At 42.5% G+C, this 15,267-nt stretch overlaps 1 protein-coding gene across 6 annotated transcripts in view; it reads left to right on the top strand.

The window, feature by feature from the left end:
* Positions 1-15,267, top strand: part of ttll7 (tubulin tyrosine ligase-like family, member 7) — a 72,654-nt gene that overhangs the window by 3,451 nt on the left and 53,936 nt on the right. For all 6 annotated transcript variants that reach the window (XM_072438452.1, XM_072438453.1, XM_072438449.1 and 3 more), the window contains exons 2-8: positions 307-653; positions 2,600-2,728; positions 4,315-4,436; positions 5,756-5,823; positions 6,344-6,502; positions 9,229-9,445; positions 11,634-11,798. In XM_072438452.1, coding sequence (XP_072294553.1) covers positions 629-653; positions 2,600-2,728; positions 4,315-4,436; positions 5,756-5,823; positions 6,344-6,502; positions 9,229-9,445; positions 11,634-11,798 — 885 coding nt within the window. In that variant the 5' untranslated portion in view covers positions 307-628. The remainder of the gene's footprint in view (positions 1-306; positions 654-2,599; positions 2,729-4,314; positions 4,437-5,755; positions 5,824-6,343; positions 6,503-9,228; positions 9,446-11,633; positions 11,799-15,267) is intronic.

Genomic DNA, 15,267 nt, shown 5'->3' with positions numbered 1-15,267 from the left:
TGATGTAAGTTAACTGACCCTCTCACAGTCATCTTGTGAAACCAACTTGAGCAGAACAAATTAATACATTCTATGGTGTAAAGGTCCAGTTAAGATGCAGTGGGTATTTTGAAATGCACTTAGTTTCATAATTATTTCATCATAATTTAATTTGCAAGGCATTTCCTTTCGCAAATGCTTTATAAAAGTTAATTTGAACACTTTGATTAGTAAACATGTGTAAGCTAAGTCTAAAGCCAGCCTCAAACAGCCAGCTGTGAGTCACTTTCCACAGAAGTAAATGTTATTTTTCTTTCTCCTCCACAGGCATTACTGCTACCACCTCCTCCATGTTAGTCTCCCTTTGGGTCCTTAAATAAACTGGGGCTTCGTTTTCTCAAGGCAGTTTTTCCCACTCCTCCCCAAATCCGCTCCCTTCCCCCAGCCCACTCTGACCTGGGCCGCTGGAAGGCACCAGGGAGATGCTTAGATGATCCAGTCTGCCATTCTGAAGAACATCACACATACACGTCCAGTCAGACCAGAGCAGCAGAGCAGCGGCCTCTGGGTGCTTTGAGAGTCCTGTGAGGTCTGACTGTCGAGCCTGGCACACCGCTTGGCTCGCTTCTTCTCACTTCAAGATCCTGAGATGCCCTCACCTTCCAATGATGGAGGTGAGATGCCTTCTCTTTCATCAGACACTGCTTTAGTTATTGTTAACATGGGCATTCCGAGATTTTTAAAAATGATTTGTATATTGAGTTGTGGTTTTAACATTTTGTATTTGAACAGTTGTATACTGTTGAGTAATACTGTGTTGAAATAGCAATACTCAACTTTTACGTCGCAACAAGTAGGGCTGGGTGATATGACAATTAAAAAAAAAATATTAAGTGCGTGACCAACAATGACAAATGTGAATTCTCAAAAGAAGCAGATAGTTGTAATTTCTTGCAAAAGACAGCATAACTGTACAAAAGGCCCGCGGCCCCTGTGTTCCTGTGTTCTTGTAGTTCATGGGGCGACCACTAGAGGCGCTCCAGCCACCGCAGGGTGCCTTATGACATCACTGCATTTCACCCTTTATTCTTCCCCCCAGTGCCTTATCGTCTCACCAGGGTTCCGCCTTTGTTCTTCTTTGGCTTTGTGACACAAAAGAGCAGCTACATTCCGGCTTTGTTCTTGGCGGGGTATAAGAGGGCACCCCGGCTCATGTATTGTAATGGTATTCTTCATCCTATGTGTCTACCTGTGAGCCTGAATAAAGCTACCACCAGCACCTCGTCTCTTCTCGTCTTTCCGATCCTCATTCCTGGCCTCCAGTAGTGCTCTGACCGGCGCTCTCGGGCAGTGACTTCTACAAACCAGAACCAGCACCCTACAGTCCACCCAGTCCGGAGTTACCTCTCCAACATTAATGGTCCTTCGAGCCGGAAGTGGAATTCTCTGCCCGTCAAGATGGAGGATGAGGATCGAAGCCCTTACAACAGCGAGGATGATGCCATGTTGTTGGAGCTACTCGAGGAGTTCCACCGCAGGGTCGCGAGGCGGGCAGCCCGAAGGTCGGCTCGGCGCCACCAGAAGAGAACCCCCCCTCCAGAGGCAGGTGGGATCAAGCTAGAACAGGGCTCAAGCCCGACCCCGGACGACCAGGCGCCCGATTCGTGGACGCCGCAGGGGGCGGGACGGAGCGAAGACCCTCCCGGGCGGGATCCAGCCGGGCCACTCCTGGAGGAACCGGGCCCCAGCCACGGCCCAGTCGAAGGTCGAGCCGTCGAGAAGTTGAAGGCGCTGTACCGAGCCACCGACGCTGAGGAGAGGCGGTATACCCCTGGGCCGGTGTGCCCTGGCTCCCAGCACGGGCCAAACCTGCACCCCGTGCCAACTCCCAGAGCCTTCCAGCGGTCCGAGTTCCAGTACCAACCACCTTCACCCCCTCCTGAGTCTGCGTGGTGGGCAGGTCAGGACGGGCCGACCCCACAGCCGGGGTGCCCATGTCCCCTGCCCAAGCCCACCTACCCAGACCAAGGGGGACCAGTCCGAGGCCCGAACCCAGGTGCAGGCATCGCTGCGTTGGCTGACCAAATGCGGAACCTGCTGAGGGCGTTCGATGCCAAGCAGAGGGAGATATCTGCTCAGCACGCTACCAGGCCGGCGCCCCCGGAGCCGCGGACCTGGCCGACCCGGCGTCCCGAGCCACATCAGTGCCATCGCGCCAGTCCAGAGGAACCCTACCGGGGCCGTCCACCACCCGTCCTGGACCTCACCCGCTGCGACGCTGAGGACTGGGCCCGCCTGAAGATCGCACTGGGTAACGTACTGGCCGTACTCTACCTGTGAGCCACCAGCACCTCGTCTCTTCTCGTCTTTCCGATCCTCATTCCTGGCCTCCAGTAGTGCTCTGACCGGCGCTCTCGGGCAGTGACTCTATTTTAGGCTTTAGAAAATTGGGACATGGCATATCAACCTCCCCTACTATGATGACGCATCCACACACTAAAATAAAACCCATTCATATAACAGAGCAGTGTGTTCTGCAGGCAATCATTCCTCCTCCTACCCAAACCGGAGTGTTCTCTCATTCTCTTTTTATGTTTTGTGCTATTTGTCCTCCCTGAAGATCAAGGAGCATCCCCCGTGAATGTGCCATCTGTGGGCTCCTACCAGAGCAGTGGGAAGAGGAAGGTGCGCGGCAAAAAGAAGAAAAGCACCATCACAGCAAATGTCGTCGGCACCAAATATGAGATCGGTATGACAATTCACATTTGACATTTATGCCAAAAAATGATATACAGAGAAGACACATAACCATAGGGAATATTATAATGTAAAGTGTGATGTTGTTGTACAAGACAGGTAACAATATAACATTTTAATGTTACAATTACTGTGAATTCTTCATGATTATTGACACCATGAACAGTGAACGCGTAGTTCAATTTAATTAATTCATCCAGCGTGTGTGGCCCTCTTTACTAAACTTTCTAGGTTTACTTTTTTGAGAACAGATTGGATTTAAATGAGTTGTTTTCCATAAAGTATAAATATAGTATAATATTTACCCTAGCTGCAAGCGTACAGTGAACTTTAATTGTTCCCCCAGCTATAAAAATGACAGTGCAAAATCTAATTTGTTGTGGCAAGTCCATTGAGGGACTCCATTAATGTCTCAAATTAGACCTAATATTGTCCAAAATGCACATAGGCACAGCTTGGCCTTCGACGCTGTACTTAAATAAATCTCTGTTCAGGCAATTTAACGCAGTGGTATGCCTAAAGCAGCCACGTAAGCAGTCCAGGCATGTTCAGTGCATTGTAGTGGCTTGCGATTTCTCAGGGGTGAACTACAACCTCGAAAGTCTGGAGTCAGCAGCACGGAGGCGAAGTTGCAGGCATTCAGGATCCTGCAGGTTGGATGGACTCTAGCTGTGAGTTAGCTCCGGAAGCTGTGACGAGACCCTCATAGTGGCCATTTTGAAGCCAGTGCAGAGGTAGTTTGAAGGTAAATGAACACTAAAGGCCAGATGGATGGCTCATTTTTGCTGTTAGCTGTTACTGCACCATCGTTTTTTGGCCAATGATTGATTGCATTACAGGTAAAGATTGAAGATAATATTTTCTTGTTGGTGCTAGATGAAAGTTAATAGGAAGATGAATAATGGTGTTTAAAAGTTATTGAATTACAGAGAACAATGGTAACAATGAGCATGGGATCGAACTTCTAAAAGCGACCGTTATTGACAAAATCTTTCATTTTTGTAGCAGCAATGCCAAACGTCTGTATAGGTACATTAGAAAAAAAAAAAATGTATACAAGTAACCAGAACAGCATATTAAAATCTGCATTCGTTTAACATTAGAACAGAAAATTACACAATACAAACAAACCATGGTACGCGCTCAATCACTGAGCATTCTATAACTTTTAATTAATCTAAATATTGTTTTTTAATTGCTCAAATGCCAGTGTGTTCTTATGTACCAGTATATTAAAATCTTAAAGAAACAGTATTGAGCGACAATGTCAGGATTGTAAACGGCTTTGTCAGCAGACGCTTTCAAAAACTAATGAATACCTCTTTTTGTTAGGGCATACATTTCTTTTTATTACCCACTGAATAATGAATAGATGTTAGATTAATGTTCAAATGGGCGCGCCACCAATCTCTTATTAAGGGGATGCCAGTGGGATCTGAATGTATAACAACAATTGATTTATCTTTCTGTATGAATGGCATTACCTTTGGCCAACCTGCCTTGAACAGTGAATATAGATTTAATGTATTGCAGTATTTATGTATGCATAAAGAGAATATGTATTTTTATTTCCCTCAGTACGAGCAGTCATTTGTGAGATGGACTTCATCAAGACCCGGGATGAGGATGAAACGGCTAACCTTATATGGAACGACTCTGCTGTGCAGCATGAGAAAATTGCTGAGCTCAGGAACTATCAGGTAAATACTGAGCTTCTATTTCATTTGATCATCATTTCCTTTTTAAAGATTTGATGCTGGGGTTGATTTGTATGCACAGTAGCAGAATGAATGTGTGAGAAATATCAATCCAACTGGAACAGCATAACAAATTTGAAGCTCTTCTGTGATTCAGCATTTTTATCAGAATATATATTCCACAAAGTAGAAGGAAATGATTTGCCTAAAAACATTAGATGATAATTATCTCACCAGGTCAAATTATTATTATTCTTGCAAGCAAATGTATGTATATTTTAGTCATATGTACATTTTCTTTCCCAATTAACACAAAAAATGCGCAGATATGGTATTAGAAAATGTACTTTGCATTTCCCTCATTCAGTTAAGAGAGAAGCTGTGGCACAAACATAGACACACAGACTGAGTGTGTTACTTACAAGTAGTGAGCACAAGGGATCTACATGAACGTGACAATTGCCCTGCCCTATTACCATAACTAACCTCACCTCTCTTTGACCCCTCTGCCCCGCTGCACAAACGTAACTGCTCCCCTGCAGCTCTTAGTGTTAACAATCTATCTTCCATAGTTCTTAATAGATTAGACTGTGTACTAATGATCAATTAAATCCCAGGCAAGCAAGTGAGAGAATGGCTTGTTTGGACAGGGGCAAGAGTTCAAGTCACTACATCACATACGGCTTTACAATCACAGTAACAGGTTTGCATGTGTTGCAACTGTTGATTTGCTGCTCGTTGATCCCCTTGATTGTGTGAAAGTATATACTTTCACAGTATGGGGATAATTGTACAATCTTGCAGAAATCAGTAATTATGTCTGTCTCGTTTACATAGTTGCATTCTGTGTTCTCTCATTCTTTCTCTGGTTTTTCATGTTGGTTAAACTGTGAGACTTGGCTGTCAAGTTTTAGTTCATGAGCCTAATTAGCTCCCCTGTTCAGGCTCATTTTGCTAAAGAATACAGGAAAAACTACTATATTCCCTTTAACCCCTGTTCCCTCTGCTCCCATTCAAAGCGATTCATTCAACTGTCACTGCAGAAGCTTGTGATGCAGAACCAATTACCTTCAGCCCCTCGCGTTTCGCCGTGGTTCTTCCCTCACAACCTTTAGAGTGGAAACAAAAAAACATGGTTAACTAAATAAGGGTTGGCAAAGGTCGCTGCGTCACTTTTTTGTTTTGAGTTCGTAATTGGGCATAAATGTCAGAACATCGTACGCTCACTTCGGGTTGATGCCTTTAATGTGCTCATTTTGATGAAGGCTGAGGGTGAAATTGAGTGGTGCAATGGTCCTAACAACCTACTTGTCCCTTTGCAGAGAATTAACCACTTCCCAGGCATGGGTGAAATTTGCCGTAAAGATTGTCTAGCAAGAAACATGTCCAAGTAAGTACTCATGCATAATGTCAGGAAGAGACACTCTAAAAAAGAAAGTGGGATTTGAACCAGAAACTTGTCTGCTACAGGATGATTACTCTACTTTGTGAGCATAAATTCTAGATGAAATACGTTTGTTATTTTGTTCTGCTAAATGTGCTTGAACGTTCCTGTAATTTGGATGAGGTTTAAGTATTGCACAAAACACCAAAGTGCCAAATATTTTATACTTTATATCTTTGTTTGGATGTTTTTGCTGTTCTTTATTTCTTCTTTATCTCTTTTTTATTCTGTTTTTTTAGTAACAGCTTTCTGAATCGGGTAGTGAACTAAATTCTCAAATTACTTATCTTCAAAACAGCAATATTGATATTATTCTGTACACTCTGTATCACACACCTCTGTACCATCCTGAAGTACTATCCACTTTCATAGACATATCAAACCAATATCACAATCAAATCAGAAGATGTCATTCTTTCACGGGTAGAATAAATAATGCTTCCCACACACGTTTTTGTCTTCACAGAATGATCAGGTCCCAGCCTCAAGATTACAGCTTCAGCCCCAAAACATGGATCTTTCCTGCAGAATACACCCAGTTCCAAAACTATGTCAAAGAACTACGGAGAAAACGCAAGCAGAAAACCTTTATTGTCAAACCTGCCAACGGAGCAATGGGTCATGGGTAGGTCAACTCAATCTGCCCACTGTGAGTAAGAGTGTGGACTTAAGGTGGGAGTTAGTAGGAAAAAGGAAATAAGACACGGTCACAAGTTTGTGAACCCTGAACTGTATTGAAACTGCATTTTGGATAGAGACAGACATTTCAATTGATATACTTGGCCAAATGCCATTGTGTTCATTGTCCTTGATAATCATTCTTCCATAAATCAAAAGGCCCTACGCATACCACAAGGTCTCTGCATGTGATTATTGGACTTCTTTATGAGGTGCTAAGGGAAACAAGAAACAGGATAGAAGTGGACACACTAGGCTGTTGTGGACACTAGTCACTTTCTAACATTTTTTAATAGTAGACAGAATCCAATGAGTGACCACTAAATAAATTAAAGGAAATTCAATTCTATTGCACATTTTGTTTGTGACGAGTCCTCTGACAGTGTTGGAAGTAAATGTCATTTTTATTTGATTTGGTTCAAACAACAACACACAACATTACAATACTTCATCAGGGCATTTTTATATTTGTGATATTTGGGCATTTTTATATTTGTGATATTTGTGATGAACAGGAAAGCATCGTTACTGAAATGCATTATAAAATATTAGTATTTTACAGTCCCTGAAACATAACTGTTCAAACAGGTTGTTAACATTAGCTTTGATGCGCTTAGCCTGTAAGGAAACATTCATCATGTATTTATTACTCATGCCAAAAGGATGAGGTATTGAAGTGCAAAAGGCTCAGTAAGCTACCTTACCCCTAATTCTCTTTGAATTTGTCCTTTCTGCTCTTATGTGAGCGTTACTTATGAACTCTGTGCTAAGCCCTTATTTATTAGTCCTTAAGGCTGAAATATAGAACACATTTGGAATATGAAAGATGATGAGGTTAGCACGACCACGCAGCAGAGAGCAGCTCACAGTCTTTTGCATGGTGTGACGCGACAGGAAATTAAGTTATATCTACCCCCTGTAATTTAATTTATCGGCGACTGGCTAAATTAAGTTATTGTTTGTGTTTGAAGCGCTGCTTATTATAAGAGGAACAAAATAAGGTTTAAAAAGCTGAGATCCCTTTGGTGCCAAATTAAATATGCAGCATATTGTGGGCTGTGATTATCATGGCACCCCGGCTCATCAATCTTGTCGCCTTCTCCTCGGTTTCTCCTCCTCAACTAACATCGCTAACTCTGCACTCATCCCTTGGTTTACTGTCTGCATGTTAGCTCCTCACCACGTCATTCACTCGGCCCAATTCTTCTGATAAAAACACCAGTAAGCTGCATTTTTTTAAAGATATTGCCCGTGACTTGAACTTGTGATGATAACATTTGCACTAATGTCACTAATGTTTGCACTAATGCTACAGATGTCACGAGTTTTGTGAGAATAAACTTTGCAATTTAAAGATTATTTGCGATTCCATCATGACCAAAACAATAACATCCTTCTTTTCTTAACACATTACTGCTCCTCATTTATGTGACTTGCTTTATAAAATCAAACTTTGAATGATCAATTTGACACAAACAGCAAGATTAAAAAAATCACTTTACATTAAGGTTTACATTTTGCTTCTCAAATCATCACATTTCTTTTAATTTAACTAAAACATACCTAATTTTGTTAGAAAATTGTCCCTTTTCTACGAATAAAAGTCAAGATTTTTAGTCTTTACGATTATATTGTGACCTAATCACAGGTCAGTTTTCTCTCTTTCACGATTTGAACAGTTAAAAGCTATTTCCTTCCAAACTTCTCCAGCCGGTGCATGTAACCCATTTAGCCCCAGTTTACTCTAACTGTGACGGATGGTGACATTAGTGAGATTGTTTAAGATTGCCCTTTGCCCTCTGCACACACTAAACAGTACACTCTCATATAGTTTGAAAAATGTTGCCTTTCAAAACACTATGCGAAGCCCTGTACAACATAACTACAGATTTGGTCTGGTTACAAGCGTCTGCACATTATAAGGCTTTAGCGCAATTGACATGAGACCAAAGAAGCAAAGTAATTCAAGAGAGGCTGAATCCGTCCTCGGTTCCAGCTTTTATTAGGTTTACAAAAAAGAAAAGAATAAAATAAAACTTCAACAACAATTCAGTCATATCTTGGTCTCATAAAGCCACACGTTACATTGAGAGCTGCATTATATTCTAGTCTATTCATTCTAAAGGCCAAGTATTGAACAGGATTTTGGAACATTCAGTGCCCCACAGAGACTCGCAGTTTGTCCTGCTCTAACAAGGCCCAATGCATGCTGGGTTTTGTCATTTGCATATGCTTCATGGGAAGTTGAAGGCCACTGGAATACATCAGGGCGCTGTGTGTCTGACCCTTTAGGAGCTCGTTGTCTGCAGTTTGTAATGCTGGAGACAGTTGTTGAAGAAAAGTATGTTGTGTATGCAATTTGACGTATATTGGACCAATTTCTTGTGAACATTTTATACACGGTAAATTATCTTTTCAACTGAGGCAAACCAAAACACACCTGGATCAGTTCAATGTTAACATTTTAAACAAGCAGACATTAAACTAAAAAGACATTCTCTTGAAAACTCCACATCTGCAAACAGTTATTCATGATTCTCTTTATTACACACGATACATTCAAAACATAATCTATCATATTCATGGAACCACTTCCCATCTATCCATTTTTAATTATGTATATACATATTTTTTGCTACCTCTAGAGACTTAATCATGTTTGTGTCTCCCCAGGATCTCACTTATCCGTAACTGTGAGAAACTGCCTGCCCAGGAGCACTTCATCGTCCAAGAGTATCTGGACAAACCTTTCCTGATGGAGGGTTACAAGTTTGACCTCCGTATTTACATCCTCGTGACATCGTGTGACCCGCTCCGCATCTTCCTCTACAACGACGGTCTAGTGCGCATGGGGACAGAGAAGTACCATGCACCCAGCGAAGCCAATCTGGTAAGTCCATAAAATAACCAGTCACAATAACTTAAGAGATCAGAAATGTTATAGGTCAGTCATACGGTGTTTACTCATCTATTTCGCTATTTTGATATTTATAGTCAAGATCATTTGGTTAATCGATAATTGTGATTATTCAGGTCTATATAATCATAAGACCTAAAAAATTAAATACTTTTGAGACTCGTAGACAGCAACAAAGAGTCATTTTTTGCATCGATGCTCTGGCTGTTTATCTGACAATACCATTACTTATTCATTCAGAAAGTTTGCTTTCATAAACCTGTCGAAAAGAAAAATATTTTTACAGCCTTTTCCCATACGACTAATAAAACCCTCTGCAGCAGTTGTCCAGTAGGCACACCCAGCGATCACATAACCAAATGTAAAACACAACGCAGACCTATAAAACCCACGCAAACCCCTGCATAATACGAGCCTCATAAAGTCATACAGTGAATCATACACGGTTACACCTCATATGTCGAAATCCTCACTCACAAACCTGCTTGCATCCACTGGCCGCGCGCTGTTCACCCGCCAGATGTCTCCTTTAATATCAAGCTGCTCATGTTTGCCTTGAGGTTGTGCACATGCTGAAGCCCGATTCTTATCTATAGTATGAGCACAGGCCCTCCACCTCGCCTGACCCCTACAATACCTCCCCACTGCCCCCCCACTGCCCCTCCACTGCCCCCCCACTGCCCCTCCACTGCCCCCCCACTGCCCCCCACTGCCCCTCCACTGCCCCTCCACTGCCCCTCCACTGCCCCCCACTGCCCCTCCACTGTGCATTGTCTCACCACATCTGTGACAAATGATGCTGTGCCCTGGGAATAGATGTTGTCGCCATGGCTCGCTGTCACAGTTATTATGATGTATTCCGACATGGCTGCGTTTGCTCTGGTCCAGGACATGTTTTACAATAGATTTTACCCATATCAAAATATCTGTTTATGATCTAGTCCTATGGCGTGAATGGGGTTAAATTATTGCAATTTACTGTGATCATTATATCATGAAAATAAAATGCAAATGTATGAATAAGCACAGTAATTATGACCAAACCCGGACAACAATTGATTATTCAACTGAACATTTTTACCTGAGTTCCTGATTTTCACACCAGACGTAAGGTTTTAGATCTGTTTAACCCATCTTTAGCTCTCACAAACCCTTTGGCACATTGTTCATGTTCACAAACATTAATTTTCAGATAGCAAAGTGAAACTGTGGTGGACAACCCAGCTCAGGCTATCAGAGCGCTGCTTTCAGCTCCTACTTCCGGGTTGACGAGAGATAAAATACTGTATTATTAGATGCATACAGCATGCAGCAGTCTCATTTTGTCACAAAGTACTGCTTTTACAGAATAGAATAATGTATTTTTACAGTGAGAGGGATTGCCTCTTCCAATCTGATATATAGATACATAATACCATTATGTGGAACATTCTAGCAAAGCAGCAATACTTCTTTGGCGTACTCTCTGCAGAAAAGTGACCCATTGCACCCTTTAGGATTACCTTGTAGCTGCATGGATTGTATCTCAATGGTTTTCTGTAATTCTTTTCTACTAGGGAAACTTACAATACGTATGAATTATTATAATTTGTAGTGAAAGAAGCTTGAATCCCTTTGAGAGGAGGATTCCTGCAGTGATCAAAGACAAAGGCATTACAGAAACAATATTACTTTTCTCTGTGCTGTGAAATCACAGTCATATTATATTGAATAGTGAGTGAGAGAAGGCGGATAATCTAAATACACTTTATCAGTTTTTAAGGGCTTATGTTTGAATAGATTATTTATGTCTTTATTTATTTATTTATTTATTTGGTCGGGACAGTACATGTTAATGAACATACGTGAAATACTTGCATGTAGCCTTGGGCTGATTTCCAATCATTCCAGCACACTCTCATTCATACACCAGCACACCATTGTACATGTTTTTAGTGGTAGGGGAACCAGAGCACCCAGAGGAAACTCCGCCCTATACAACTCCACACAGAAAGGATCCTCTTCTCAACGAGGACAAAAATAATGTGTGTTGATGTTATTTTTAAATAATTGGTGTAGTATAACTAATAGGATAATGGAATATACTTTAGCATTTATACATTTCATGCATGTGTTTTTCACTATGGCACCTTTTTTGTTCTATCTTCTTGTCTTTTTCCAGAGCCAACTCTATATGCATCTGACCAACTACTCTGTCAACAAACACAATGAGAATTTTGAGCGAGACGAGACGGTGGACAAAGGCAGCAAGAGATCCATCAGCTGGTTCACAGAGTTCCTGCGTGCCAACGACTATGACGTGGCCAAGTTCTGGGGAGACATTTCTGTGAGTCCTTTGCCCACCCAGACATACACAAACACACACTATAGACTGACAGATTATAGCCATAAACCAGGAATGAGCAGAACCAAAATACAAGACACCTCATTTCAAACAAGACTTTGGTACATCCGTAGTAGTAATCTGTTCGGCCAGTACACACGTTTCCTCAAAAGCCCTTTCCTTCTTTGCTGGGAGCATCAGAGACTTGTACGGTTTGATATGATTTACTTTGACAGAAATTCAGCAAGCATTTGGGCTTTGTTTAACTCTAGGAAAAGCTTGGCAAAAACATCATCCCTGATTGGTGAGCTCTTGGTATCTGAGGCTATAGTCAGCTTTTCCAAAATCACTGTCTGTTTGGAAGATCTTCATCCTCCTCCTTTACCTGGTTTACACATAGTTTCCAATGTTTTTCCGGGATTTCTCTCTGTGTCTGTTTAGAGCCCTTTTATAACTAGATTCAGATTTTGTTTTTACTCCACTTGAACTGCAACGTTTCCGCTGGGGAGTCATTCGGTTCGATGATTGCTCTGTGCCATTTTTTGTGTTGTTGTAGTACCAATTCCACAATGGTTTGCCCTGTTGTGCTCCCTTTTAGTGGTGTTTTTTATCGTGTAAAGTCAAGGACCATTCCTTTGACCGCTCCTGTTAAGTCATACAAGACATGACTAATATGTCGGTGTAATCCCTCATTCGTCCAGGCGTGTTCCATAGTAGAAAAAGCTTCAGTTGTAGTCATCTGGACTCTCATCCAAGAGTCATTGTCAATAACAGAATTTAGGTCGAGAACTCCGATATTAATACTGTTCTGTGGTAAGACAACCGCCCATTGGGAGGAGCCTTCCTGAAGTAGAAAGAGTTGTTTGTTTCAACAGAAACTCCCCCTTGTATCTACCGAGCTAGCCTATTCAGAATCTTAATGGGCTATTACAGTCCTCTTTGTCTTAGTGAGACCCTGGCTCAACCACCCTGAGTACCTGATTAGCATCTGAATGTCCTTTACCTTTCCAGGGGTTCAGTAACCCATTATAAATAACAGGAAGATGAAACCTAAGCCCTCCATTTCTGTTTAAAGAAGGTCTTTCTTTTTTAACAAAAATAGCTTCCTTAACTCCTCTTTCAAACCATCTTTTCTCCCTGCTTAAAACCTTCACCTCACCGTCTTCAAACGAGTGATTAGAGGCTTCAAGATGGAGATGCACGGCGCTCTGAGGTCCTGAACTAGTATTTCTTCTGTGCTGATAAAGCCTCTTGTGTAGAGGCTGTTTCATCTCACCTATGTAACGTTCTTTACAACTTTCTTCACTGCATTGGATCGAATAAACTACATTGCTCTGTTTTTGAGTCGGCAATTTGTCCTTAGGATGAACCAGTTTTTGTCTTAAAGTGTTTCCTGGTTTAAAATAAACAGGGACTTCGTGTTGTCTAAAAATTCTCTGCAGTTTTTCCGACAGGCCAGACACATAAGGGATAGAAACACCCTTCCTTCTCTGTTCAGTTTCCCTTTTGTCCTGCTTCTTGGTTCTCTTCACTCTGTTGAGAGCCCAAGCGGGGTAACCACAGGCTGAGAGGGCATTTCGGACATGTTTTTCCTCTTTCTTCTTGCCCTCTGAGCTGGTGGGCACACCTTGAGCTCTGTGTTGTAAGGTTCTGATCACCCCCAGCTTGTGCTGTAGTGGGTGGTTGGAACCAAAGAGCAGATACTGGTCCGTGTGTGTAGGTTTCCTATATACTTCTATTTGGAGTTTCCCGTCCTCTCCTCTGATCGTGGAACAATCAAGAAAGGCCAAGCGATTCTCCTTAGCGTCTTCTCTTGTAAACCTAATATGTGGGTCCACCGCATTGATGTGATCAGAGAAGGTTTCCAGCTCTTGTTTCTTGATTGTTACAAAAGTATCATCGACATAGCGGAGCCACAGTTTTGGAGCTATGCCTGAGAATGAGGACAGTGCCTTCTTCTCAAAGTGCTCCATGTACAGGTTGGCCACTATGGGAGAGACGGGCGAGCCCATGGCACAGCCATGAATCTGTCTGTAAAATTGTCCCCGGAATTGAAAGTAAGTGGTGTTCAGACAGATGTCCAACAGTTTACATATGTGTTCAGGTGTCAGTTTGGTCCTTTCCTGTAGGGTGGTGTCTTCCTGCAGTCTGATCCTCACTGCTGCTACTGCATCAGAGGTCGGGATGCAGGTGAACAGGGACACAACATCATATGAAACCATGAGGTCATCTGGGTCCAGTTGGAGATGTTTCACTTTATCCACAAAGTTGTGCGTGTTTTCCACATGATGTTCCGAATTCCCCACAAGCGGAGCCAATATAGTTGTTAAATGCTTGGCCACATTATAAGTGATGGAATCTGTGCTGCACACTATGGGTCTGAGTGGAACCTCCTTTTTGTGTATTTTTGGAAGGCCATAAATGCAAGGCATGGCTTCACCAGGATACAGTCTGTAATACAGAGGCCGGTCTATCGTTTCCTCTTTTTCCAGCCTTTGTAAACAGTCTATCACTTTCTTCTTGTATCCACTGGTCGGATCTCTTTTCAAGCGCTCGTATGTGGTCGTGTCCTCGAGGAGGGTGTGGACTTTGGCTTCGTAATCAGCTGCGTTGAGAATCACAGTGCAACGTCCCTTGTCTGCTGGGAGGATGTTGATGCTATGATCTTTTTCCAGTGCTGAAAGTGCTTTTCTCTCTTCAGATGTGATATTTGAAGGCGGTGGTTTGGCACTCTTCAGGGTCACTGTGACACGTAACCTCAGGTCTGCAGCCTCCGATTCAGTCATTTTGTTGTTTCTAATTGCCGTTTCAGTGGCTGTGATGTAGTCCTCTGTAGGGATGTGTTTAGAGGTGACAGAAAAGTTGAGCCCTTTAGAGAGCACCTCCTTTTCTGCCTGTGTCAGAACACAATCTGATAGGTTCTTAATCCAATTGTTTTTGCTGATGCAGTAGCAGCAGTGAGGAGGTTCTTAATCCAATTGTTTTTGCTGATGCAGTAGCAGCAGTGAGGACCAGACTGCAGGAAGACACCACCCTACAGGAAAGGACCAAACTGACACCTGAACACATATGTAAACTGTTGGACATCTGTCTGAACACCACTTACTTTCAATTCCGGGGACAATTTTACAGACAGATTCATGGCTGTGCCATGGGCTCGCCCGTCTCTCCCATAGTGGCCAACCTGTACATGGAGCACTTTGAGAAGAAGGCACTGTCCTCATTCTCAGGCATAGCCCCAAAACTGTGGCTCCGCTATGTCGATGATACTTTTGTAACAATCAAGAAACAAGAGCTGGAAACCTTCTCTGATCACATCAATGCGGTGGACCCACATATTAGGTTTACAAGAGAAGACGCTAAGGAGAATCGCTTGGCCTTTCTTGATTGTTCCACGATCAGAGGAGAGGATGGGAAACTCCAAATAGAAGTATATAGGAAACCTACACACACGGACCAGTATCTGCTCTTT

The sequence above is a fragment of the Eucyclogobius newberryi genome, unplaced genomic scaffold (genome assembly GCF_026437365.1).
Source record: "Eucyclogobius newberryi isolate DKJ021-1_F unplaced genomic scaffold, fEucNew1.0.hap1 SCAF_9, whole genome shotgun sequence".
Taxonomy (NCBI): domain Eukaryota; kingdom Metazoa; phylum Chordata; class Actinopteri; order Gobiiformes; family Gobiidae; genus Eucyclogobius; species Eucyclogobius newberryi.
The sequence above is the reverse complement of the archived record's forward strand: the minus strand, read 5'-3'. Positions and strand labels throughout refer to the sequence as shown.